The sequence below is a fragment of the Culex quinquefasciatus genome, chromosome 3, assembly GCF_015732765.1.
Source record: "Culex quinquefasciatus strain JHB chromosome 3, VPISU_Cqui_1.0_pri_paternal, whole genome shotgun sequence".
Classification (NCBI taxonomy): domain Eukaryota; kingdom Metazoa; phylum Arthropoda; class Insecta; order Diptera; family Culicidae; genus Culex; species Culex quinquefasciatus.
In genome coordinates, this window is record NC_051863.1 from 58,873,396 (window position 1) to 58,900,406 (window position 27,011).

Below are 27,011 nucleotides of genomic sequence, written 5' to 3' on the forward strand. Positions count from 1 at the left end.
TTAACATCCTAACTCAAACCCAAGAAAAGCTTCTAATCTTACCTGCTGATGGGGCGGGTACGGACCTTGCGGCCCTTGTGGTCCTCCCGGACCTTGCTGCTGGGGCTGCCCACCGGGTGGGTACCGATTCGCGGCGTTCGGATCGGCCGCGCTCGGCCACTGGTTGGGGGCGCCTGGCGGAGGACCTCCGGGTGCTCCGGGTGGTCCGCTGGGGCGGGGGCCGTTGTGCGAGCCCCACTGCGGTTGCGGTTGAGGTCCCTGCGGAGGGTACTGGCCGCGGTACTGGCCCTGGCCCTGCCAACCGCCAGCTGAAGATAGAGGATTGCAGAAATTGAACAATTATCACAGATTGGAAACGTCACGAAATGATTGAAAAAAAGAACACGATTGCTGTGATCGGTCTGGATGAAAGATTGTATAGTCATATCAAACTTGGCGGTTTGTTATTTAAAACCCATTAGGGCGATACTTACGATACATGGGTCGCTGCTGGTAGGGCGGGTACGGTTGTTGGTTCTTCTCAAAGTCGGGATGCCTCCTTGGTTGGTTGGGCTAGGTTGGGAAAAAGAAGTTTGTTAGTTATGAGGACAATGTTTGGCGAAAGTTTAAAAACATTTTTTGGAATCACTCGTCTCAAAACGTATAACCGCAGGAGATTCACTTGAAGAATAAGTATTTGCACTAAAATACAGAAATAACCATCTCATAAAAAAGGAAGAAATTAAACCGACGGCATTAAGTTATTGAAGGAACTCATAATATCGCAAATACAAAATGTTATTTCTTTGGGTAATATTTTTCTCTTTTTTAAAAAAATACTAAATAGAGGAAATTCTCGAATGTTTGGCAAGTTAAGAATAAATAATCTTGTTAAATATCCATCCATTTACCGATTGTTGATATATAACAACTCATTTTGCAAATTTTATGAAAGAAACTTGCTCAACTCTTTCTCCTCCAGATTCCTCTCATTTCCATCGCTTTATCGCGTCATTTTTCTCCAGAATAAATTGATTAAATGGAAGCAATGCAAAAGAGCACAAGGGAAATCTGAAGAAGAGAGAGAGAGAGAGTTGCTCTCTTGCTCACTGTCTTGTTACTTCATTTTTGATAGCAAGCCAGCTGCACGTCAATTGGGTCTAAAAATAATCCTAAATTGGGGATATTATTTTTCTGAGCACAATGACCCTTTATACGACCGCAAAGGTTTAAAAATTGATTTTTACTACCATTTATTTAAATTCTGGAGTTTTTTTTAAAAGGTCCAATAAACCAAATTTCTAGTTTTTGCTTCTTGTGTGTTTTTGAAACCGCCTTGAGTCAGGGGTATTAAAAAACACCCAAAAAGCAAAAACTGAAAATTTGGTTTATTGGACCTTTTCAAAAAAAAAAAGTTCAAGATGGTATGTCAGAGACATAACCGAAAGACATAGGACCAAACAATTTGAATGTGTTTTTGGATTGCTAGTGAAATCTGAAATAAGATTATTATATTTTGTTTCATAGATTTGTCGGCAAAATTGTCATAAATGTTCTCCCAAGGTGAACCTTCCATGAGGGCACCGGCAACTCCAGGTTGTGACCACTACGGTCGAAATGTCAATTTTCATGTTCAGTATCAAAAACCATGAATTTTGATACCCATATTGCCACAACTCGTATGTTTCTGTAAATGTCCCCCCTCCGTCGAGGGAACCTGCTTTGAGGGCACCGGCCACTCCAGGTTTTCCACCACTGTCGAATTGGCCATTTTCATGAGAACCGCCGCATCATAGCGACTTCCATCGGTCCGCTTCGCTCAAATTTCCTCCTTCTGCTGCTGGTGGTTCTTCCTTCTGGTTGCTGGTCCTCTTCTTCTATTGGCCGCTGCTGCTGCTGCTGCTCCGCGCCGGCCCGACGTGCACAGTTCGAGTGCTCGTTTCAAAGTGACTTGCTTTTGCGAAATTTTCTGCTTAAATAGCGGCACAGCCGGAGAACGGCACAAAAGGGGCGCGGTCTCGAATGCATACGCTCGCTCTGATTGGTCATCTGTCCGATTTGTACTGAAAAATTACTCATTTTGATTGCATGTTTTAAGTGCTTTAACTATGTTTAGTCAGACTATCTATGTAGTTAAACAATAGCTGAAGTCTTCCTCTTTCGATTGGTGGTCCAACCGTCTGGATTGATTCACAGGGAAAAAAGATATAAGCGTTCAAAATGTCCCCTTTTTTAACGCTTAAAATTGACGCTTTCGATCGAATTTCTGAACTGGCCCCCCAATATAGTAAGTAGAGACATAGTCCTATGTCAAAAAAAAAAAACTCCAGAATTAATGTTGCGGTCCTTCTTGACAGTTCTTCTGAAGGGGACCACTGTCACACAAAGCTTTTTGACCTATTCTCGTGAATTTTTCAGTTTGCCACTATTCAAACAACATTTTCAGATGCATCAACAAGGTAGAGTTGCTTGCTCACTTTTGTTTGAGCTATTGGTTCAAAAATTGGCTTACAAAAGGTCCATGATCAATGTTCTGATATGCCAATAATTGAAATAGGCTAAGAAAGGGTATATATCATCTATGCGTCCGAATTTCAATGTAAAAAAATGATATAATTGTGATATTCCCTAGACTTTCAAAAATAAATGTTTTTGGGTTAAAAAAAATTTAAACGTTTAAAAACACATTTTTCTCGAAAAAATAGTAACGCTGCCAAATAAATGTTGACCAAGGTTGTTAGCATAGCATAGCATTGGTGTCTACCCGTAACTGCTACTTCGTTATTGACCAGGACCCCCAAGCATTGCTCCCTTGATAACAGATGAAAAGTAGTAACCAATCATCACCCCTTCGCAATTTTCAAAGGTCCCTATCATGCTGATCAATACCGACGCCGGCCACGACCAGTGGTAAGACACGGAAAAGTGGATGGGAATGTTAGCCGATACTTGAGTGATGGGACCTCGGCTGCGTCTCCGGCAAAGTATCACATGAGTTTTGAGGGGTTAGTAAGATGGGTATGAGGTCAGGATTCACTGTGATAGGTGATGCGACCATAAGCAATTTGTTTATCGGTTGAAATTTTAAAAATCTTAGGCAGCCGGCTGCGAAAAGATAGTTATCTAAGGATTTAAATATAGTATTAATTCTACCGCGATTCTCCAGAAATTCTCCGTCGGCGTGCCTTCCGATCAACGGTGATGTAGGAAGGGCTTCATTTAATAACATGATTTGATATCATAAGACTTAAAACATATTCCACGGCGTGCCTTCCGATCATCGATGATATGGAAAGGACTTGATCCAACAAAACGACTTGCTAGTCTCAAAAAAATAGGTACGTTTTTATAGAAAACTATAAAGAGAGAACAACACATAATTTTTTTTTTGTATTTTTCGAAAGTACTCAAATTTTCATCATTTGCAATATATAAGCTATTTTTTTAAGCTTTTTCGCTTTATAAGGGTGAAATTATACTAAATGTACCGTATTTTTCAAAAATACCAAATTTTCAAAATCAAACGAAGCCAAATTTGTTATGAATTTGTTTTTTTTTTTGTTATGAATTTGTTTTTTTTTTAATTTTCACAAAATACTGTATGTTTTCAAAAGTACTCAAATTATAATGATTTGCAATATGGTATCAAATGAAGCGAAATTTAGAATGTATTTTTTATTTTTTTTTGTAGAACACCAAAATTTTCACAAAACACTTTATTTTTTCGAAATTATCAAAATTTGCAATATGGATATCAGAAAAAAACAAATTTTGAATGCAGTTTCTCTACATTATTTTTTTAACATTGAAATTCTCCCAAAATATAGATATTTTTGAAAACACTAAAATTTTCATTATTTACAATATGGGTATCAATCAAAGCAAAATTTTATATGAGGCATACAAAATTTTAATCTTGTATAAAGCATGCAAAAAAAAAGTTATCTTGTAAAAATTTTAGCATTTAAAAAAACCTTAAAAAAGTTAAAAATCTGGATTTTTTTTGAAAAGGTCCATTAAACCAAATTTCCAGTTTTTGCCTTTTGGGTGTTTTTGAAACCACCTTGAGTCAGGGGTATTAAAAAAAACACCCAAAAAGCAAAAACTGTAAATTGAGTTTTTTTGACTTTTGACAAAAAAAAACTCCAGAAATCATAAAAAAAATCGCTCGTTTGATATTCATAGAAAATTTTTAAAAAAAATAGTACTACGGTACTGTGTGATTTTTTTAAAATATTGTTTGAATTTGTTTAGAGACTTTAAAAATGAAGTACAATAATATCATCGACGATAATTTTATCGATAAACAACCCTGATGTTGATCAACTAATGCCATAGTTCAAAAGATAGCACTTTTTGGCACCTAAAACCTCCAAAAAATAAATTTTTCAAAAATAATTATATTGCGCAATTCAATTTGCGGTGTAGAAAGTCCAGTTAAAAAATGCCTACAATTTTAAATACCTGCAAATTTGCCTAAGCCATTCAATCGATCAGAAAATCCATTCTAAAGGTACAGATTTTGGAATATTTTGATAGCCTTTTGTATTCCAAAATTGTATGGAGACTTTGGTTATAGAAGAAGTACACACCAAGTTTCATCCAAAAAAAAAATTATTTAAACAAAAAAATCGATCATCTACACATCCTAACAAATCACTGGAAAAAAGAATCATCTTGATTGGGTGAGTTATGCCCGAGAACCAGCGAGTTGAAGTTACCGTTCCAACTTTTTTGGAGCCTTGGGCGTTGGAATGTTAAATTCTTAACATCAGAACTTTAAATTAACTCTTGAACTGATGATGAACACTGCAAAGCGTTATTCTCGGAATACTTTAATTTGAATTATAGCAAAGCTTCCAAACATGGGCAGAATTCTTGACGCAGATTCCAAAAACAAAAAAAGAAGAAAACATCTCAAACTGATCCCTCACCTGATCCTGTCGGTAGTAATCCGGCTGCCCGGGCCCTTGCGGCGGCGTTCCCGGGTATCCCCCCTGGGCGCCTGCCGTCGGCGGTTGCCCTCCGGGAGGACCTCCGGCCGCGGGTGGTCCCTGACCGGCTACGCCGGGCGGACCCGCTCCCGGTGGTCCCGTCTGTCCCGACGGGCCTGCACCCTGCTGACCTGGGACTGGTGGTGGCTGCTGTTGTTGCTGCTGCTGCTGCTGCTGCTGGTAGGGTCGTTGCTGGGGCGGTGGCGGATAGGGGCCACTTCCGTAGCCTCGGTACGGGTCGCCGCCGGCTCCGGGCGGTGCCGATCCCGGTGCGGGTGGCGTTGATCGTCTGTAATTTTAAAATTCGATTTAGAGTGGGTTGTTAAACCAAAAGTGAATGGAACTTACCCTTCGCCGGATTCCGGCGGTCCGTAGGGCGGATACATGGGTCTACTGCTGGGCGGGTACTGTCCTTGCTGGCCCGGCGGATACTGACCAGGGGCGCCTCCCGGACCGTACTGATCCGGAGCACCGTACTGGTAGGATCCCGGCTGTCCCTGGTAGGGCGCACCTGAGGAAGTAAAAAACCAGATTAAAACAATCCACGAACCGCCCGGAAGTTATACACCCAAAAAAGAAATTAACACAAAAAATGAAGAATATGATTGGTGCTAGAAGAAAAGTACCTTGTGGCCCTCGCGATGCCGGCGGATAGGGAGCACCCTGCTGATACGGTGGCCGCTGGGGACCGACGGGATCATCGAAGGGATTGCTCACCGCAATGTTATCTCCGGTGGTCGGTGGTGCCGAGCCTGGGAGTTGCCCGAGGAGTTTAGTTTTTGTGGTTTGGTGTGCGATGTTTGTTTTGGTGGTGGTGGTGCGGCGTTAGTCAGATGTGAGGAGGACGAGCAATATAAATGAGAGCGAGAAAGAGACAAAACCGGGAGAAACAGAGAAAAAAACAACGGGAAATTAGTTAATGGTTGGAATTTGTGTGTTTGTGGGGGGAACGCGAGCATGTGCTTTGGATTATTTGTGACATTTAATGATAGTGGGATGATCCGGGTGTATAATTATTAGTAGAATGTTTTGTCTTGCATCTGACAACATTTTCAAAAGATTGAGGAATCGTTATTAGACGATCTTCGATAACGATAACATTTTCGAGAATCACGACTAGTGCCTTTATCTAAAGAGGCTCTGCCAAATCAAATAAATGCAACTAGTGCTGAAAAAATCTGGTTTTGCAACGAGTTGCAAACACCGGAAAACATCCTTTGGATTAGATTCTTTTTGCAACTCCAGAATCGTATCGAAAAGTTTCACTTTACAATAAAAGTGCTGAAAAGTTATCTTTTAAAGCACATTACAGTTCTGTTAAATTTGGCGTTAAAAAGAAGGCAATTCCACCATTTATTACTTTGAAATTGAAATAGTCAAAAACAGTTGTTATTCATCATCATATTCATGATTCAATTTCTTACTAGCCGATAATAGAAATGGGCCTAGAAGAGGTATATTTTCCATGTTAGAATTCATCAGATTCCAGTCGAGTCGACAAAAGAAGATCGTAATAAAAAAATATATTCAGAAACCTTTAGATCTAATTTTTTTATTGAAAAACGTTACTTAATCCACCCTTAGGTGGTTGGTGCCTTCCTCTCATTCAAAGGGTAATGCTATCCAAAATAGACACGCTCGTGGGAAGGTCTTCAAATTACCTATCCAAAGATAGGTCGCATGATATATTTGGAATACGTTTTCATCTAAATATCTGAGAACTAGCCTCCAAAAAGTGTATAAATAACTCTTAAGTGCTTATAACTTTTGATAGGGTTGCCAGATCTTCAATGTTTTGGACGCGTTGGAAAGGTCTTTTAAATACCTTTCTAAAAATGTATAACATGCTGGGGTTTCTTACAAAAACCACCCTTTTTACAATCTTCCGGACTTTAGCCAAAATCGTTTTTTAGCATAACTTTTGAAGTACTTTACTAAACTTCATAATTTTCAATAGGGACTTATGGGACCCCAAGACGAATCGAATGAAACGGTCCAAATCGGTTAAGCCAGTGCTGAGATAATCGAGTGCATATTTTTTGGTGCACAGACCCACATCCCTACACACACACACACACAGACATTTGCTCAGAATTCGATTCTGAGTCGATAGGTATACATGAAGGTGGGTCTAGGAGGTCTAATTGAGAAGTTCAGTTTTCGAGTGATTTTATAGCCTTTCCTCAGTAAGGTGAGGAAGACAAAAAAATCATTAAAATTTAGAATATTTCGATCAGTTCGCATTTCACCAATGAAGAAAGTTTTTCGATATATTTTTTTATTACTTATCTAAATTTGAATTTAATTTAAAAATAATGATCGCCTTTTAATTGATATTTATTTTAAAACGCCAAAAAAGCTAAATTCATAACCGACGAAAGTTTTCCAATAATGTTAAAATTGTGAAATAGCTTTTATAAATAAATTGATCGAACATTTGTGATTTTACTTGGAAAATAAGTATCGACATTTAGAGATAATTTTCATACCTGGTAAATGAACTAACAAATTGCGCTGGTTTTTTTTTGCATTTTTTTTATCAATTGTTAAATTAATTTTGATTGATCGTAAGAAATTAAAAAAAATTTAAGGCTTGGTCGAATCTGAATGCAATCGAAAAAATATTTTCGTTTTTATCGATATTTTTTAAATTTATATAGATATTTTTGTTCGAATTTGGAGTGCAGTCGAGCTAAATTTGTTTATATTTTTTTTTGTTAAACCAAGTTTGAATGCATTTTAAAAATTTAAACGAATTTTTATCATTATTCCAATCGATAATTTTTTATAAATTCACTATTCTGGAGCATTATTTGAAAATAATTTTTACAGCTGTAACTATTTTGCAAATTCCGAGACAGGTAAACTTATCAACATAATTCCATAGTGTTACAATGTTCCTGGGGAGGTCAGCTATTGTTTTTACACTTTTAGTTTTGTGAAATAATTACCTGTTGTCACGGAATTTGCAAAATAGTTCCAGCTTTCAAAATGCTTATGCGCCCATTTCAAATGTTACTCCAGAATTGTGCGAATATTTTTGTAATCGCCTATATAAATTATTTAATCGAAAAATGGTAATTTAATTAAAGAATTATAATCGACGACCGACCGTAGATTGACATATCTTTCAATTTCATGAAGTTTCATATGTCGGATGATAGGGTTTATCTCATATTCCGGAAGTGTCCCCAAGGGGCCATCGGTAACTGATTCCAGATTGACCAGGATGGGTCAGCGAACATTGGCATGACTGTAGATTGACATAAATTTTAATTTCATGAAGTTTGATATGTCGGATGATTGGGTTTACCTCATATTCCGAGAGTGTCCCCAAGGGGCCACCGGTAACCGGTTCCGAATTGGCCAGGATGGGTCAACAAACAACGGCATGACCGTAGATTGACATATCTTTCAATTTCATGAAGTTTGATATGTCGGATGATAGGGTTTCTCTCATATTCCGGAGGTGTCCTCAAGGCGCCACCGATAACCGGTTCCAGGTTGGCCAGGATGGGTCAACGAACAACGGCATGACCGTAGAATGACATATCTTTCAATTTCATGGAGTGTGATACGTCGGATGATAGGGTTTCTCTCATATTCCGGTTGTGTCCTCAAGGCGCCACCGGTAACCGGTTCCAGGTTGGCCAGGATGGGTCAGCGAACATTGGCATGACCGTAGATTGACATAACTTTCAATTCCATGAAGTTTGATACGTCGGATGATAGGGTTTCTCTCATATTCCGGAAGTGTCCCCAAGGGGCCACCGGTAACCGGTTCCAGATTGGCCAGAATGGATCAGCGAACAATGGCATGACCGTAAATTGACATATTTTTCAATTTCATGAAGATTGATATGCAACATGATGGGTTTTCAACAAAAAATTCAAATTGGCCGTTCATCGGGTACCCGGGAACCGGTTCCAGGTTACCCGGAAGTGGCCACTAACACTCCAGAGTGGTTCTGGCAATCGTGTATTGTGTTTTTAGTAAGTTTTATGGATCAATTTAAACTATCATGAGAGTATTGGTATCACATATACGTGAAAAACAGTAAAATATGAACTTTTCGAATGTTTCGGATTTCCGGAACCGGTAGGTCACCTGGCCGTGATATTAATATTTGTGGTCAAAGTACAGGTATATACCCGTCGAATGCAATCCGGAGCATCCTGATTGGTTGAAATTTGCCGGAGAAACAGGTCGTCAAAGTTGGGGTCTCAAAAAGGCCTTTTTTCGGTTGTAGCCGATTCCCGATGGCCACAGTGACCAAATCCGGTTTTCCAGGACGGTTTCGGAAAGCGGACGTTCTAAGCTTTCATTTGTGAACAAAAGAACCGGAATCAGTCTAAAACTGGATTTTTGATGATTTTTTTAAGTTTGGGGTCGAAAAGGACCCCAATACCTTTAAAGTAACTTTTGTTATGGACGCTCCCCTAGGGGTTGTCCAAGGTTTATTTGTTTTGTGAAATGTGTATTTATACTATAAATTTAATGTCAGAAAATTTCAAGACTCTAGCATGTATATAGCAAAAGTTATGGCAAATTTAATTTTCAAAAAGGCCGAAAAGGACCCCAATACCATAGGATATTTAAGGATCGAATCGAATAAAAACAGCAAAATCACGATGACTATGTTTTTGTAGGACAAATTTCGATCAATATATAAGATTTATCGATATTTTTCGATTCATTGCAACAATCACTGCAATTTTTTCTAGTCGTAAAATAACTTTTATTCGTGATTTTTTGTAATTGTTTACCATTACCAAACTTATCGACTATCGATCACTCCCGATTGCAGTTTTTCGTGACCGTACGTCACGAAAAGCTAGGCAACCTTACCGCTCTTTTTCAATTGGGTTTGTTTCATGCAAAAAAATGCGACTCAAGAGTGATAACCCAAGGTTTAAAATCAGGATCTTGTTCAAATCGTGACAAGAGGTTACAATCGAAATTTGATTCTTGGTTTGATTTCCTCAAATTAAGATTGTTCGTCACTCTTGTCCGATTCTCAAGTTCCAAATTCCTCCCTCGGGGATTAGTGAGTGTTAGTTAGTACTAATACAGAGAGATACGCTTAAACCTAGTGAAATGCACATGTACAAAATGAGAGAAACCCCAAAGTTATGCATGTAACTCTACCTGGATGAGGAGATTGCGTTCCGCTTTGCTGCGACGGTGGCCGCTGCTGTCCCACCACCGAAGGTGGCTGCTGTCCGGGCGTCGGCGGTCCCCCCGGCGTCTGTCCCGCCGGCGCATTCGGCGGATAGTCCCCGGGACCGCCCGCTCCTCCTGCTCCGGCCGGACCACCCGGCGGATAGCCTGCACCGCCCGGGTAGGCACCGTAGCCGTCCATCGAGGCGCTACTGCTGCCCGGGGCCGGGAACGAGTCCTGCGAGTTGGAGGATCCTACGAGAGAGAGAGAGAGAGAGGGGGGAAGACAGCGGATTAATCCTCGGGGGGTCGTCTTCGGGAGACGTCGTCACTGTTGACCTACCCGGAGAGGGAACCGAAGCGGTTTTCGCCGACTTCTTCTTGGAGCCCGCTTCGACCTGGGCGATGATCGGGCGGGTCGATGCACCCCGAGAGGGCTTCCTTTCGGACGCCGCACTGCTGCTGGCGCCGAGAGCATCTGTCCTTCCACGTTTTGCTCTTGGTATTTACGCTTTCCCAACGTTTTCGCGTCCGCTCGCATCTCAATGCCTGACAACATGCAAATCAGCCCCAAGTACGGAAGAGACCCATCACCTTGTTAGTACGATTAGTCCAGGTTTCGTAAGCAAACTCACCTTACACACCTCAAGAAAACCGCCCCGCTCCTGCACCAACACGTACAGCTTGTACAGATCCAGCGGCGTCTTGGAGATGGTCGGACAGGCCGTGATCGGCGTGCGTCGCTCCTCCATGAACGCGAGCAGCTTGTCCAGCCAGGGCCTCCGCTCCGGCTTGTCGTCCATGTCGTACAGCTTGTTCAGGCTGTCGGATTTCTGTGGAAGAGAGAGTGAGGCGGACAAAGGTTAGATAGGGTCTCCAAATTGATGTGCGAATTTTGTTAGGAAAACTCAAAACACACTGTAATTAGGGAAAAAGCCACAACCTAAATGCAAACCTAAAAACACACCATAAATGAATATTAATTTGTTGAACGCCTTCAAAATCTAATTAAGCATGCATGGAACGTGCGGAAAATCCTTCGAATTTGTTGAACTTTAAAAAAAAAGATCCAGGAGAAAAACAAAATACGTATTTTGTTTATTTACATTAACCGTCGAGGACGTACTATCTTGACACACTTCTGAACAAATTTAAATGGCAAGTGGCAACAAATTTAACGGCTCTTCGGAAAGGGCCATTAAATTGAGGCTGCTTAAAAACTTTTAATCGGAAGTAATTTTCATCGAAAATACGAACAGTAAAATTCCATTTAAGAGCAATTCCAGCTCAAATCAGGATTTTTTCTAGTACTTTTGTACCCGACCCTCTCCGATTTCAATGAAACTTTGTAGACATGTTATCCTAGGCCTATATAAGCCATTTTTGTGTATATGGAGACAAAAGTACTCGAAAATAAGACTTGAGAAGGGCGTAAGGTATTTAAATATTTTTGTATTTTGTAATTTTAAAATTACTGTATCTAGAAGCCGTTGCGTCGTATCAAAAAGTGGACAAAGACAAACTTGTAGGAAATTGGACGGGCTTTCTGCAAAAAAAATACACTGAAACAAAAATACACGCCACATCTGTGAGATTTTTTGATTTTTAAGTCTAAAACTTAAATTTTAAGGTGATGTCACGATTTTTTTTCGCTCAAAATTTTTGAGGAAATACCCTAAGATGTTACCAAAAGACTGACGAAAAATGCAGGATGGTATGTCTCTCCTAAAGAAATACAAAAATCATTTACTAAAACTGTTTTTTTTTAAGTGGTCTAAACGTCAAATTTTTTAAAAACCGGTAGCGGGAATCGATTCTCCAGACAATTTTACATAAAAGTCTCCGTATTGACCATTGTCCTATGTCCAATCCTCGGGAAGATATAGCGGTTTTAAAAATAAAAAATGTTGAAAAAACGGGATTTTGTGTGGTTTTTGACAATTTCTATTTGACAGACTTGGTTTTTCAGTCTCGTAAATATTTTTACCGGAAAGCTCGTACAATTTCCCATAAGTTTGCCTTTGACAGCTTTTTTATTTATATCGTTTTTATATTTACGTAATCAAATTTACTATCCTGGTTTCTACCACACTGAAAAAAATATTCTATTTTCAGTTATAAGCAATGTAATTAAGCTTATATGTGTAAACCCTTACATCCAATTGAAATGCTGTCAAAGGCAAACTTATGGGAAATTGGACGAGCTTTCCGTTAAAAATATTTACGAGACTGAAAAACCAAGTCTGTCATATAGAAATTGTCAAAAACCACCAAAAATCCCGTTTTTTTTCAACATTTTTATTTTCAAAACCGCTGTATCTTCCCAAGGATTGGACATAGGAAAATGGTCAATACGGAGACTTTTATGTAAAATTGTCTGGAGAATCGATTCCCACTACCGGTTTTTAAAATTTTTGACGTTTAGACCACTTTTCAAAAAAACAGTTTTAGTAAATGATTTTTGTATTTTTTTTAGGAGAGACATACCATCCTGCATTTTTCGTCAGTCTTTTAGTAACATTTTAGGCTATTTCTTCAAAAATTTTGAACAAAACAAAATCGTGACATCACCTTCAAATTTAAGTTTTAGACTTAAAAATCAAAAAATCTTATAGATGTGGCGTGTATTTTTGTTTCAGTGTATTTTTCAGTGTATAACATGTCTACAAAGTTTCATGGAAATCGGAGAGGGTCGGGTACAAAAGTATCAGAAAAAATCCTGATTTGAGCTGGAATTGCTCAATAACAGACTAATAACATTTTAAGTGATTCTACGAACAAATCTTTGTTATTATTTTTTGTTATTTTAACAACTAATCCAATCATCCCAATAATATTTGGAGTTATTCTTCCATAACAAAAAAGTTATTCCCAAGTTATTTTTGCTTTCAATTAATATCAGACCAATAACAAATTTTGTTATGATTACATAAACTGTTATTCAATTATTATGCAAAAATTGATTTTTCAAGAAGATTCCATAACACCTTCTGTTATTTTAACAGTATTTGTTATTGAAATGGCATGAATTTTGTTATTACCGTCTGCCCGGGTATGTAGCTATTGTGCGATACATAAAATGGGATCAAGTCTTCTCACTCGCCCTTAAAATTCAACCGTCACATTTTCAGCCTTCCAAAATTAAACGTCTTAAACTTCCTTTTGAATGAATAAAATTGTATTTTTGGCGAAACAAAAGATTTTGCAGAAATACATTATTTGGCAGATTTTTGATTTCATCTCTTATTTTTATACATACATTTTAATTAGGGACCATCCCTCCATTAAAAAAATTAGTTATTTTGAAAATTGAAATCATAGTTGATGCCACAAGTTACCAAATGTCGAGGCTTTGCCGAGTTGGATTAATACAAGTGCTGAAAAATCAAGTTTTTCATACAACTCTTTTTGCAATTTCGAAAAAAAAACTTTTTGAGTAGGATTTTTCAGTGACAAGTTTGTTTTCTAGTTCTAGTTTGGCGTCCGTATGTTTGGTCAACTCTAAAACCATAACAGTGTCGAAATGTATTAGATTTCGAAACAAGTGCTGGACAGGTGCACTAAAATGAGTGGATAAAACGTTCCGTGCGAACTTAATTTTTTTTTTCGCTTGAGAAAATAACGCCATCTTAACAGATAAATGTAGTACGAACTAAGCGTAGACTGACATGATTTTAGTAGCGATTTTTATTGATTGACAATAAAAAAAAGAAAATTCCGCGTTTGATATAATCAAAGATATATGAGTTATGATATAAACTAGAATATAAGTACAACTTTCGAAAATTTTGTAATGTAAAAAAGTAGGTAAAGAGTCGCTAATTTGAAAGAAAACCAACAAATATAATGAAAATAAGACCTAATCCTTATCCTGCCAAACATGCTTTGCCTCATATCAAGGCATTTTTAATAGCTAAGAACTAAAAAATGATTGCCAAATAAATTAGTAATGTTACACGGAGAAAAAAGAGTTCCCAAAATCGTGAACAAGCGTTTATGAAAATGGGAATAACGAACAAAGTGTTCAAATACCATGGTACGTTTTTCAAAATCGTACCATGGGATTTGAACACTTTGTTCGTGGTTTCCATTTTCATGGACGCTTGTTCACGATTTTGGGAACTCTTTTTTCTCCGTGTAGCGGGAACGTGATGAATGTGATTTCGTTTGGTTAGAACTTTCGTTATTTATGGTTAACAATGCCCAAAAAAACTATGTTTAGAATGACCGTACTATTACTATGTTGAAATCCATGAATCTAACACTCAATTAAAAGTTCTAACCTCTAGCAAACTAAGAATACCAAACCAGCAAAAAAAGTTAGCATAATTGCAAAGAATAAGCAATCAACCATAACAAAAACAAGTTAAAAATCACACCGCAAACCAAAGAGAGACCCAATTTTGTTAGCAAAAAACAACAGCAAAAAAGGCAACGAAAATTACAGTTTTAACGATATTAACCTTAGTCGATCTAAAAGGAGTCTCCGCGGGAGGAACGTGGCTGTTAAATACCTGTTGGGGAAAGAGAGAGAACAAGAACAAGCAAGAGAATGCCGATTTAGTGCCATTCTTACTTCTTTTTTGGGTGAGAATATTTAACGTTATATAAAATTCTGGAACAAACGAAAGTTTAAAACTGATTTGATAATCGCCAATTTGAGGAAATAGGGGGTGAGATTTAGCAGCAAATTTGCCGTGCCAATTGGAAATTATTAAAATATCAAAAGAAATCAGGTAAAACACTCCGCTCCAAAGGGTTGTAACGCGGATCCTTTTTTTTTGTTTTGAATGCAACTCAAGCGTTTAAAAGAGAGAAGAGTGTAACTACATGTCTACTAGTACTGGCAACGGCCGGCGGGGCTGGCCGGCGCGTCATCAGCAGCGTCGTCTGGCGAGGATCGACGTTTGAATAGGGTGGCATGGCCGGTAGTAGAGTGCTGTTGGCGTTGGCGTTTGCGCTGTTGGCGTTATAAGAGGAGTACGAGTACCAGTACGCGGCCACTAGGGCGGCAGCGGCCGCGGCCGAGGCCGAAGCTGCGGCGGCCACCGACGACGTCGTCGTCGACGAGGAGGACGCCGTCGGCGGCGGAAGCATCTTCGGTGACGGCCGCGAAGACGACGCCGACGACGTTCCGACGCCCAGGTGGGACCGGGATCGTCTGCTGGTGCTGTTGTAAACGGCCAGCTGCGATGATCCGCCCGCTCCTCCGGTTGAAGATCCTGACCTTGTCGGGGGCAGTAGTCTGGTGGCGGCGCACGTTACTATACTCACTGGACTAGCTGGCGTCCGGGGCCAGGATGTGGGCGAGTTCATCTCGAAGTCTTCGTGCTGGTTGTGCGGTCCGGGCGACGCCGTCGTCGGGGTGTTGGCCAGGTGACTTTGGTTGTACAGGTCGCCGCCGCCGCCTTTGCGCGACTTGGGCGTCGAGCACTGCGGGTCTTCGCCGGAAGCTGCGCGAGCGGGGGAGAGAAAGAGGAGGAAAGAAATATTAGTTAATTTTATAGGATATTTTTTCTTCATGATTCAAAAACATGAGACATGAGGAGGTATGAATTTTAAAAGTTTAAAAAAAAAACATGACTTCCCACTATTTTAAGATTACTCACGTAGACGTAAAAATGTTTATGACTACGGTCGAAAAATCACACATTCGTGAAGAGTTTATCAAGAAATTCGCGAAAAATTTCCATAAACATACCAACGCTTATATAAATTTAGAGATATTATTCACGATTTAATAAAATTTATTCACGATTTGATGAATCACAAATAATCAATCTCATTCACTCGTTCATTCAGTAACATTTGTCTATTTTTTAGATCCGGCTTCAGAAAAGTACATAAATGTCACTTAAGTGGCCATATCTCGAGACAGGGTTGCCAGATCTTCAATGTTTTGGACTCGTTGGAAAGGTCTTTTGATAACCTAACAAACGTTGGGTCGGATGATGGACCCGGACATAGTTTACATACATTTAAGTGAGATCCGGCTTCATAAATGTACATCAATATCACTTAAGTGGCCATATCTCGAGACAGGGTTGCCAGTTTTTCAATGTTTTGGAAGGCAAAACGCCCTTTACTCAATCTCACTAAATCACTATTTTATACACTCTAATTCCTCCAATTCAGCGACCAAGAAAAACTAGTAGCGAGCACACCGGAATCCTAACAAAGGTGACTATCGTCAGAATGCCGAAAAGCAACTTGTCAATTCAAGCGAAAAGAGTTCTTGATTGGTCAGAATTAGTGCTACTCTAAAACATGAGCCAAATTCGTAAACCAAGGGATAATTTTCACAAGTTCATAAATTCAATTCAAGAAAACATGAACAAAAAAAACATGGTGATCTTAGCGGGTTATAGACTGGATTTCGTCATGTTTGCGGAGTTCGAAATATGATTAAAAGGAATTTGAAACCAATTCTACCAGGGCAGGACAATGATGAAAATCAAGATTCACGAATTCAAAAACACAGATTTACAAGTTTTTATGGACAAATGAATATTTTCGTTTAAACCATGATTTCAAATTAAATCATTAAAATCATGCACGATGTTATTCAAAGAGACACGAATAAAAAAGTATCTATAAAAAATATCAGCTTAAGACATCATGAATGAATTATCAGAACTTCTTGAATCCATGAAATTATAAATAATTCACTAAAATTTGGAAACAAGAATTAGGGTAGAGTAGTCATCAATGAGACACGGGGAACAATGATAAAATGGCTCTCACAAGTCGAAGTTTCAACCAATCAGGCTCATATTTGTGGGAAAGGTGTGTCTACTGGATACACGTCTGCCATATTAGTGGCTTTGGTTATGGACGCTCCCTTGAAAAGTTATTCATAAATGTTTGATTCTGGGGTGTAAAAGTAAATTATGGACAAAAATTACTTTTTCGCTCGTAGGCTGCCATTTACACCAAAACTAATATTTCTTCAAATTTCTTTCGACGTTCCATAGGGATTAAGTTGGGCTACAATGTCCTTTCATTAGATTTGGCCAAAATTTAGAATAAACTCAGAATCCAGGGCTGTCTCATTGTTCCCCACTCATTTCAGCCCATGGGTAACAATGAGACACTTTGATTTTTCTTCATTAATTTTTTCATAATCTATGAAAATCTTTCAAAACATGAATTAAAAGTGATTTTTGGCATATTTATAGAGTTTTAACTTCATTTAACCAAAAATACAAAGTTATTTGGTATTAATATATGGATTTTACAAAATTTAAATACTTTTTAGTGTAACTTTTGTTATTAAAAGTTTCATGTTGGCAAAATTGCTCTAAAATGTTTAAGGCAAGTCACCTGCAATGGAACAATACAAAAACATGATGTTTTGCTAGAAAAATGTTGATTTTCGTAGAGTGTCTCATTGTTCCCCACCTGTCTCATTGTTCCTGCCAAGTGCGTCTACAATGAGACAGTTGAATAACTCTGGCTGTAGATGTCGGATCGATCTCATATTTTTGTCAATGTTAGAACACATTAAAAGAAAGAAAATGCAACTAAAAGCTCATTAAAACATGCTGATGAAAAAATTAGAAAAATCGTTGAAAGTTGAAAACCAAAAGTGTCTCATTGATGACTACCCTACCCTACTTATACCCTTAAAATCGAGATCTACACACTGACATGGCGGGCACCGTCGGTAGCCAATGACTATCACCTACTCGCACCTGATCATATTTTATCACCAAAGGATGGTCTTGGTTTCTCATATTTATGCTAAAAATTAGGAAACAAGTAATACTCATACAGTCCAGACTCGACAAAATTTCCAGCCTTGGCAAAATTTCACTTCAGATAATAAAAACTTTGGATAATCTAATCACAAAAAAAAAATTAAGCTTTCTTATTTTTTATTGTTGAAGCTTGATCTCTAAACTACTCTAAGGTGATTGAGAATTTTTAAATCCAAGATGGCGGCCAAAATGGTGCTGATGAAAAATTGAAAAAAGGCATTTTTCAATTTAATATTCAACCAATCATTCAAATTTGACTACAATGCGGTCGCAGAACTCGAATTTAATGTTTAAAATAAGAAAATAAAAATATTTTTTTTGTTCGCGATTCCATTATTTGAAGTTCTATACAAACCTAGGGGATAATCGAAACTTCGGATAATCGAGGCTTCGGATAATCGATGCTGGACTGTAATTTGAATCTGATCATTGAAAATTAGTTAAAATATTGTCAGTTTGGTATCGAAGTCAAGTTATGCTCAAATCTCAGGAAAAAGGAAACCTTTAAACTTCATCATGTTTCGCTTCCTGGCCACTTTTAGACACAGAGCCACTTCCGGTCATGTAGAACCGACACCGGATGTATCGAATGCCTGTTCTGAGTGTCATAATTTAGTCATAAAACTGATTGAAACATTACTATAATAATTCTAAAAAAAAAAATAAACAAAAGCCACCCTCAGTAAGGCCACACCGGATGTTCCGGATACCGGTTCCCAAGATGCCATTTTCCAGAACCACTCAAATTGGGCATTCGACACATCAATCATCGTGAAAATAGCTAGTTTTTCATCCTTCAACATATTTCCAGTGTCCTCAATGAGATCCTGTCAAAAAATGGCCTATCCGGATGTTCCGGAAATCCGGATACCGGTTCTCATGGGGCCATTCCCTAGAACCACTCAAAATGGTCAGGTGACACATCATACTTCGTGGAATCAGCCAGATAATCACTTTAAAACAATTTTCAAGTTTACTCTTCTAGTTCGTTAATCGCGGTTTATTTTTAATCTTGAAATAACTGTAATGGACAAACTTCGTGGAGTTAGCCATATATGAGTCCTGGACAAGATTTAAATTTCAAAAGCTTTGCGCGAATTATGGGGGTTTGTTTAGGCCCCCCAAAATGGTTCCCAGGCTCGACGCTAAATTCTTCAATCAGTAATGGTCGATAATATCGGTAACCATAAGCAAGTAATACGTCCAAAGTTTCGATCACTCACCTACTGAGGTATTGGATATGGTACTCTGCTGACTGACTTCGTCGAGAGGAGCGCCATCAGGTCCCGTTGTAACGAGTGAGGTAACTGGATGTGGCAACCCGCCGCCGCCACCGCCGCCCGGTCCGGACGAGCTGATGCCGTTGTCCTGCTGGCCGAGCATGCCGGGCGGGCCCGATTCCGGATGGGGCGGTTGCTGCGGCTGCTGTTGCTGCTGCTGCTGTGGTGCTAGCCCGTCCGGATGACTGTTGGGACCGGGGTGGCCCGGGGGCTGGTTGGGAGGAGTGCCGGAGGGTGGACCCATGCTGGTCGGTCCCATCGGTGGGCCCATGTGGTGGGGTGGACCCATCGGGGGATGCATACCGGGCCCGTTGCCGTAGCCCTGGGGTGGCGGCGGCGTTGGACTGGGCGCTCCGCCGTAGCCGCCCTTGTGTTGTAGATGCTGCTTAAGGTAGTTGAGGGGCCGCGGGGATCCGCTTTGCGGTGGTCCCCCGGGTGGTGGTCCCTGCTGGGACTGTGCTTGATTCGGCTGCTGGGGCGAGGGTGGCATGCCCTTGCCCGGTTGGCCGGGTTGTTGCTGCTGGTGGTTGTTGACGTGGCCTTGGGGAGGTCCCCAGCCCTGCTGGTACGGCTGGTGGGGAGGATATTGGGAGTGTGGCGGCGGTCCACCGACGTGGTTTGGCATGCGATGGCCGGGGTACCCGCCCGGACCACCGGCTACACTGTTCGGCGGCGGACCCGGGGGCGGAGGTTGCCCGGGTTGGCCTCCGGGACCGCCCGGTGAGGGTCCGTACGCGCCCGGATACTGTGGCCGGGGCGAGTAACTGCCCTGCGAATGTGGTGAATACTGCTGCGATTGAGGATTGTGTGGCGGATATGGTGACATCTGCTGCGGTCCGGGCATTCCAGCGCCCGGCCCGCCGGGACTTGGTCCCATCTTGTAGCCACCGTGCATGTGCGGCGGATGCGGCGGTTGCGTCTGATAACCTTGAGCTGCCATACCGCCCTGCTGTTGCTGCTGCTGTGGTGGCGGTGGTGGACCCTGGGGACCACCGGAAGGAGGACGATTCGGGGACGCAACTCTCGAATGATCCGGCGGCTGCTGCTGCTGCTGCGATTGATTACCGTGGCCTAGATTACTATTACTACTACCTAATTGATTCGGTGCTTGCTGCTGCTGATTTGGAACTTGGGAGTGACTACTGGAGGGGCGCGGCGGCATCGGTAAACTTTGCTGACCTGTTGAAAGTGAAAAGAAAGAAGCAGAAAAAAAAACGAAAGTGAGCATGACACATCGGTAATCTTCAAGACGGCGGAGGGAAGTCTCCCAAGGACGTGCCGGCCGCCGCCGCCGTGGCAGACACAACAGAGCCGAACGCGATAGATATAGGTCAATGTCACGGAAACCAACTCTCGGGGGGTGTGTGTGTGTGCATACACACATACAGTGCGCCACCGCCACCGCCGGGAAGTAGCATATACAAAACTTTGCACTGAGAAAAAGGGCGGGGAGGTTGGTGGCGGTGGTGGTGGCAAGGGCTATTCATAAAATAAACATAAAAAATCCCAAACCCCCTTCCCCCTTTCGAAAGCCGGGTGGGCACCCTTTGGTCGTGGCGGTGGCCACGTGGTGTGTGTGTGTGTGTGCATGCTCTTCTCACGACGCCGGAGACGCCGTCGACATTATTTCATGAATGGAAAACGAGAGCTTCTTCTTTGCTTCTGGTTTCAGAGGTATTGCCAAGCCGGTGTTGTTGCTGGTTTGATGCCCTCCAACGACAACGACGACGAGGAAGTCTTGCACTCAAAATACAAATCCCCTCTTTCCACTTTCCTTTGCTCACTCTTTTCCCACAAATGATTTGCTCCTTTTATAAGCTCCTTTGAGCAAGGTTTTGATACTACTTCTTGGTACTCCTTCCATCATGTTTTGCGGATGTTTCTGGAGCAGTTTCCAAAGACTTGCGGGTATAACTGTTCTCCCTTGGACCCACTCGAAGAAGCTTGAATTTTAAGAAGATGCACCTCAGCGTTGAATTCTGCTGAATCATCAGTTAATCGAAATGGAACCAATTTGTTACCAAAATTGCCTCTTTTGTAACAACCAAACTGTACAAGAATCACATTCCCGCGTACTCACTAAGGATTGCTATAAAATTCAGGACTATGGAGTCAGAGCCGGAGTCCGATCTTTTTGAGGAACCGGAGTCTGAGTCAGAGTCACAAAATTCAACATTATATCAAATGCAGATTACAGGCTGACCACTCAAATCCCATTTTCAAATTCCTGACTTTTTTTCTGACTTTTCTAGAACCTCAAATAATAGCCATTTCTTATCTAAAGAATGATTTCAAGCTAAACATTTTGCCTTTCTTACTAAAGAAAGGTATCCAGGTTTTTAAGCGAAGATGGCGTTCGAATGTTGAACGTCCGAAATGTGAAAATTGCGCAGTAGCACCAACATTAGAAAAAAATGCGGCTGTCATGCCATGGCACACCTTTTTCGCAATGTTGGTACCACTGAGTGATTTTGACATTTCGGGCGTTCACCATTCGAACGCCATTTTCGCTTAAAAAGCTGGATAGGTTTTACTTTATGGCTGGACATCATTTTCATCTTCGTAAATATTCATTCGTTGCTTTTTGGGTTTTCTAGAAAACGCCTCGAGTCATCGGTATTCATATTCAAAAACACCCAAAAAGCGAAAAATAACAATTTTGTTTATGGACCTTTAAAAAAAATCCAAATACCATCCATCGTCCAAAATTTAGGAATAAATTTAAAAAAATAAGCTGTAGATAATTTAATTAAAAATTAATTAACTTAACAAAAAATTGCTACAAAGTACTTAAAATTTTTTGGAAAAATTTGGAATTTTATAAAAATGCTAAACATTTTTAAACAAGCCCAAACATGCTAAATATTAGGGCGTCCAATTTTCCCGGGTTTTGAATTTCCCGGGAAACGAGACAAATAAATCCCGGGAATTCCCGGGATCCCGGGAAATTTTTTAAACAGTCATAAAATATCTGTTTCCATCAAATTTGTTATGTTTTTCAAGCTCACAATCATATAATTAGCTCAATACTGTTGATTGGTGATAATCTTTACTTCAATCTGAACAAGAACAGCAGTTTTTAGTTAGTTTAAAAAAATATTAAAAATGTTTGTTTTTTGTTCTTTGTTATGCTTTGGATATTTATTGAATCATAATTTTTAATCCAATTTGATTCAAATTATTTCATAATAATAATCACAAAATTCTTATGAATATATTTCTTTAGTGTTTTTATATGAAATGACTACACTGCCGTTCTACGCATAATTGTCCCATGTTCAAAATAGTGCAACTGAGAAAAAAGCGATTGAAATTTTTCGATCGTTTTTCGTGTTTCAAGGCATAATTGTCCCATGGGTCCCTATTCACCCCATAAGTCCCTAATCATCCCAGTTAGCAGTTTATCACTCTTATTTATAATCCTCTTGCTACACATCAGGTAAACAACACACATTATTTCGAAATAACTGATAATTTCCCAGTAGAAAATACTTGGTGGGACAATTATGCGTTGAAGTACAACGATGGGACGAACAGACTTGGTGTTGTTTTCACTGAGTTTACGTACCAAATACTAGATTTTATGTGTTTTTCGAATAGTAAACGTCAAGCTAAACCTAAAAATGACAAAAGGTCAGAATCGACAAAAAATGACATGGGACAATTATACGTAGAACGGCAGTACAACAGCTGAAAAAAATTCATTGAAACAGTAAAAAAAAACAAGAAACGATAACAAATAAAATGTGAATGTAAAATGTAAAATTTTAGAAAAGTTTAGAACATATTTTACAAACTATCTTTAAGTCACTACCGCCAACTGGGAGAAATCGGGATTGCAGTCTGAATAGGTACAAATTGAAAATTTGTGTACTAATTGTTTTGTTAATTAAAAAATTATCAGAACATTATGCTGTCTTAATTCGTTACTATTGTCCTAAATTACTCCAGATGGCGATGCTTGAAGAAAAATAATAAAATATGTTTTTTTTTTCAAGTTTAAAATCATCATTGAATGTAAATATTTAAAAATAGATAAAATTAAATGAAAAACATTTAAAGCGCTAGGCATTTTGCGGATCCGTAAACTAAAATTTAAATAATTTTCCCTTATAAGCCTAATAAATGTTGATATATGCCGAATACAAATTTGCTAATGCTTTAAAAATGTTATCGATTACTAAGTATTCAACTGTTCATCTATTTCCATTACAAAATCTTAGTTTCCTGACCAAAAAACGATTATTTTTTTGTCAATTTCGGGAATTCCCAAGAAAAAATATCAAACATCCCGGGATTCGGGAATTCCCGGATTACGGAAAATCCCGGAATTTTTGTCCCGGGAATTCCCAGGATGGACGCACTACTAAATATGATTATCAATGTAGAATAATGCAGTTTAGATTCTTTTCAGTTGATTAGACTTTTAATTTCATGGAAATTTTGAAGTTTTTTGGAAATTTTTTTTTTTTGCTCCCTGATTTTTCACACCACTTTTGAAGGGGGGGGGCGACATAAACTTTGAAAAATATTTGCAACGGTCTTATTTGCAAAAAAAAATCTTAATCTTGAGTTTTATTCTTAATTTTAAATTTGTTCATCAAAGAACTCTAATAACAGTTAACAAAAAAAGCCAAAATATCTAGGAGTTCGTTAAAAAAAAGTGTTTGACCACGTTTTTTTTTTAATTTTGTAAATTTGGATATTACATTTTTGCCATCCTAACTGAGGCTATACAATCATTCGAAAATTGAACTTCTTAAATACACCTCCAAGATATACCTTATTGAATTTATGTTGTTTTATCGAGTTGCCAGTATTTAAATGTTATATTTTTTCAATGAATAATCTGCCCATGATCGCATAAATGTCACATATGCATGCGTTTTTCTCAGCATGCTGTTTTTGGATATGGGACATTTATGCGAACATGTGCAGTAATCCAGTTTGATAAAACTCAGTTTAATCACGTCTTTCATGTAAACTGTTTGAAGATAATTTGAATTCTTTAAAAATGTTTGTAATAACTAAAACCGAAGTTTCTTCAATTTAAGTTTTAGCAGTTTAATTTTATTTTTCATATTTCCAATACGTAAAAAAGTTTCTCCATTTTTTATTTAGAACAAAATACGTTTGGATTTTAAGTTACTTACAAAAAAAATAAGTAATAAGGGAATCAAACATTTGGGAAAAAAAATAATATTTGAAATGAATTTTGATTAACATTAAAAAATATTTATTTATTTCAGCAAATCCAAATCATTTGTTTTTTAAACCTGAACATATTGCAAACAAGCAACACGCGAGGGAATGCCAAATGCAACTTTTCGTTGCTATTCCTTTTCTTCGTGACCCTTTTCTTAATAATTTTTTATATGGAGTTTTGTGTTCCTTCCGGACTAACCAATATAAAAAATTAAATATCATCAACGTTGCAAAGTTTGGCCTGGAAGACATTCAAATACATCATAAAGGGCGAATTTTCAAAAAGAAATGGAATTTTGTAGTAATATAATTAAGATCATCGAAATTCCCTGACCCAGCTTAAAATTCCCTGACTTTCCCTGACTTTTCCAGGTCAAATAAAATTCCCTGACAATTCCAGGTTTTCCCTGACTTTTCCAGAAATCGACACCATGAATAAAGTCATAACTAAACAAACATCTTTAGATTCATAAAACATACATTTTTTAATGTCTTAAATAGCCTATTCATAGTCAAATAGATTACAATAGTAAAAGATATCGGGACCCGTGGTGTAGGGGCAAGCATGGTTGCCTCTCACCCAGTCGGCCTGGGTTCGATTCCCAGACGGTACCGGTGGCATTTTTCGAGACGAGATTTGTCTGACCACGCCTTTCGAATGTTGGTCCCGGAATAACCTAAAAAAAGGTTAGGTCGTTAGCAGGAGTCGTCTCCCTGGGTCCTGTCTCGGTGGAATCGCTGTTAGGCAGTTGGACTCACAATCTAAAGGTCGTCAGTTCGAATCCCGGGGTGGATGGAAGCTTTGGTGTAAAAAGAGGTTTGCAATTGCCTCAACAATCAAGCCTTTCGGACACCTAGATTCGAGTAGGAATCTCACAATCGAGAACGCCAAGGCAATGCTGTAGAGCGAATAATTTGATTTTTTTTAGTAAAAGATAACTCAATTTAAAAAAAAGTTGCTAAAGACAATATAGGTGAAAATAGCTTGAAAGTTGTATAAAATATTACAAAATTATTCAAGAGTTCGAGAATAATTTGCTTAGGATTACTGACTTTTTGTCAAGAAATCCCAAATTCCCGACTTTTTCACAATTTTTTAAGGATTTTGGCGAATTCTCGACTTGAGTGGCCACCCAGAGATTATTATAATCTGTGGAAGTGGTTTGGCGAGTCCTAATCCGTTCACTCTCGTTGATCCGGTCAAAATCGTTGACTTCACACAACAATACACATAAACTAGAAATATCGTTAGCTAGAGACTTCCCACGTTGGGGTCGTTCCGTTTCGTCCGAAACGCATAAAATAATAATCACGCACGCACGCACAATATGCAAACCACCCGCAGAGGAGAGCCTGCTGGAACCTGCACTATGACCGTTCGTTCGGGGTCGCAGTAGGTCATCGTCGTCGTCGCAGTCGTAACAATTCCGCCGGCAGATGAATCACCATCATGGACCGCGCTCTCCGTTTCGGCGGATAGAGAAGTTCGTACGCCACATAAACGCACATTCAGAACGACGCAGACGGAACAAGAGCAAGTGGCCTGACCTAGGCCAAACCGGACCAATCGTCTAAACTAGGTCTCTGCTGGAAGAGGGTTGGGGCGGACGGGAGAAGGTAGGCCGGGCAGTCCGTACGCTAATGAAAGTGAAAATATTTAAATAGATTAAACATACAGCACACAACACACACACGTGAACGTTCCGGACGTACGACGACCATCCCAACAGCAGAGCGGAGTTATTTGGTCGAAGCTTTGGACGGACGGACCGGCGGAGAACAACAACTGCGTCGTGTACCAGAACGAAACGGTCTTGTTTCGTTGGATGGTGGTGGAATCGGAAGGTGGTTTTTCCCACCACCAGCAGCATCCCACATTGGCACACACACACACGCACATGCACACTTACGCACGTGGTGGTGGTCCTCGGTGGATGTTGGAAGTGAGGGGGCAAAGTCTCGTTTCGTCTGGCCTCGTCATTTGGCCCGGAGAGACAGCGAGAAGCAGACGGCTGCTAGACGGTTAACGGCTCCGGGGAATGATACGGGTTGGGGTTTGAGGAGGAGATTGAGGGAGGGGGGAGGGTCTACCCCGCGCGCACTTTCAAGGACGGTCGTTATCTCTGTCTCTCGCCGTTTCCCCTTGCTCTACTCCCCCCGTTCACCTCGTGGGGGATTCTTCCGGGACGCGGTGGACGCACTTTTCGAGAGTTGAAACATGCACACACACAGTCATGCAGGTTTGTTGTCGGAATGGAAGATCGTTTGATGGTTGTGCACTTTCACAGTGCATATCGTTGACCGTGGAATTCCCGGTAGTGATCTGGGTGTGCGATACTATAATGCAACCGTCTATAGTTGGCACACTCAATTTGTTTGAAGTTCAAGAGCAGTTATACGAGTAGAAGTGCAATGGCCTTGTCACTATAATAGATCACTGCAGTATAAATGCACAGTAACGTTAGCGTTTACATTTTTGTAGTGCCAGAAAAAGTGTCTTCCATTGAAAAATAAACAAATGAATAAGAAAAATTACCCCAAAATTGAAAAAATGGGAAAACAACTTTCCATAATATTACCATTAAAAAGCGATTTGTTAGGAATGAAAAAAAACCTAAAAATATGTCTGAAA

General features: G+C 39.7%; 1 protein-coding gene across 1 annotated transcript in view; it reads right to left on the reverse strand.

Annotated features, from left to right (window-relative positions):
• Positions 1-27,011, reverse strand: part of LOC6042957 (trithorax group protein osa) — a 292,090-nt gene that overhangs the window by 5,808 nt on the left and 259,271 nt on the right. Inside the window, 12 exon segments of the mRNA XM_038259938.1 lie at positions 43-308; positions 474-552; positions 4,914-5,262; positions 5,322-5,484; positions 5,600-5,725; positions 10,123-10,389; positions 10,478-10,611; positions 10,613-10,639; positions 10,768-10,967; positions 14,598-14,648; positions 15,409-15,587; positions 19,118-20,353. Of these exon segments, the coding sequence (XP_038115866.1) occupies positions 43-308; positions 474-552; positions 4,914-5,262; positions 5,322-5,484; positions 5,600-5,725; positions 10,123-10,389; positions 10,478-10,611; positions 10,613-10,639; positions 10,768-10,967; positions 14,598-14,648; positions 15,409-15,587; positions 19,118-20,353 (3,077 nt within the window).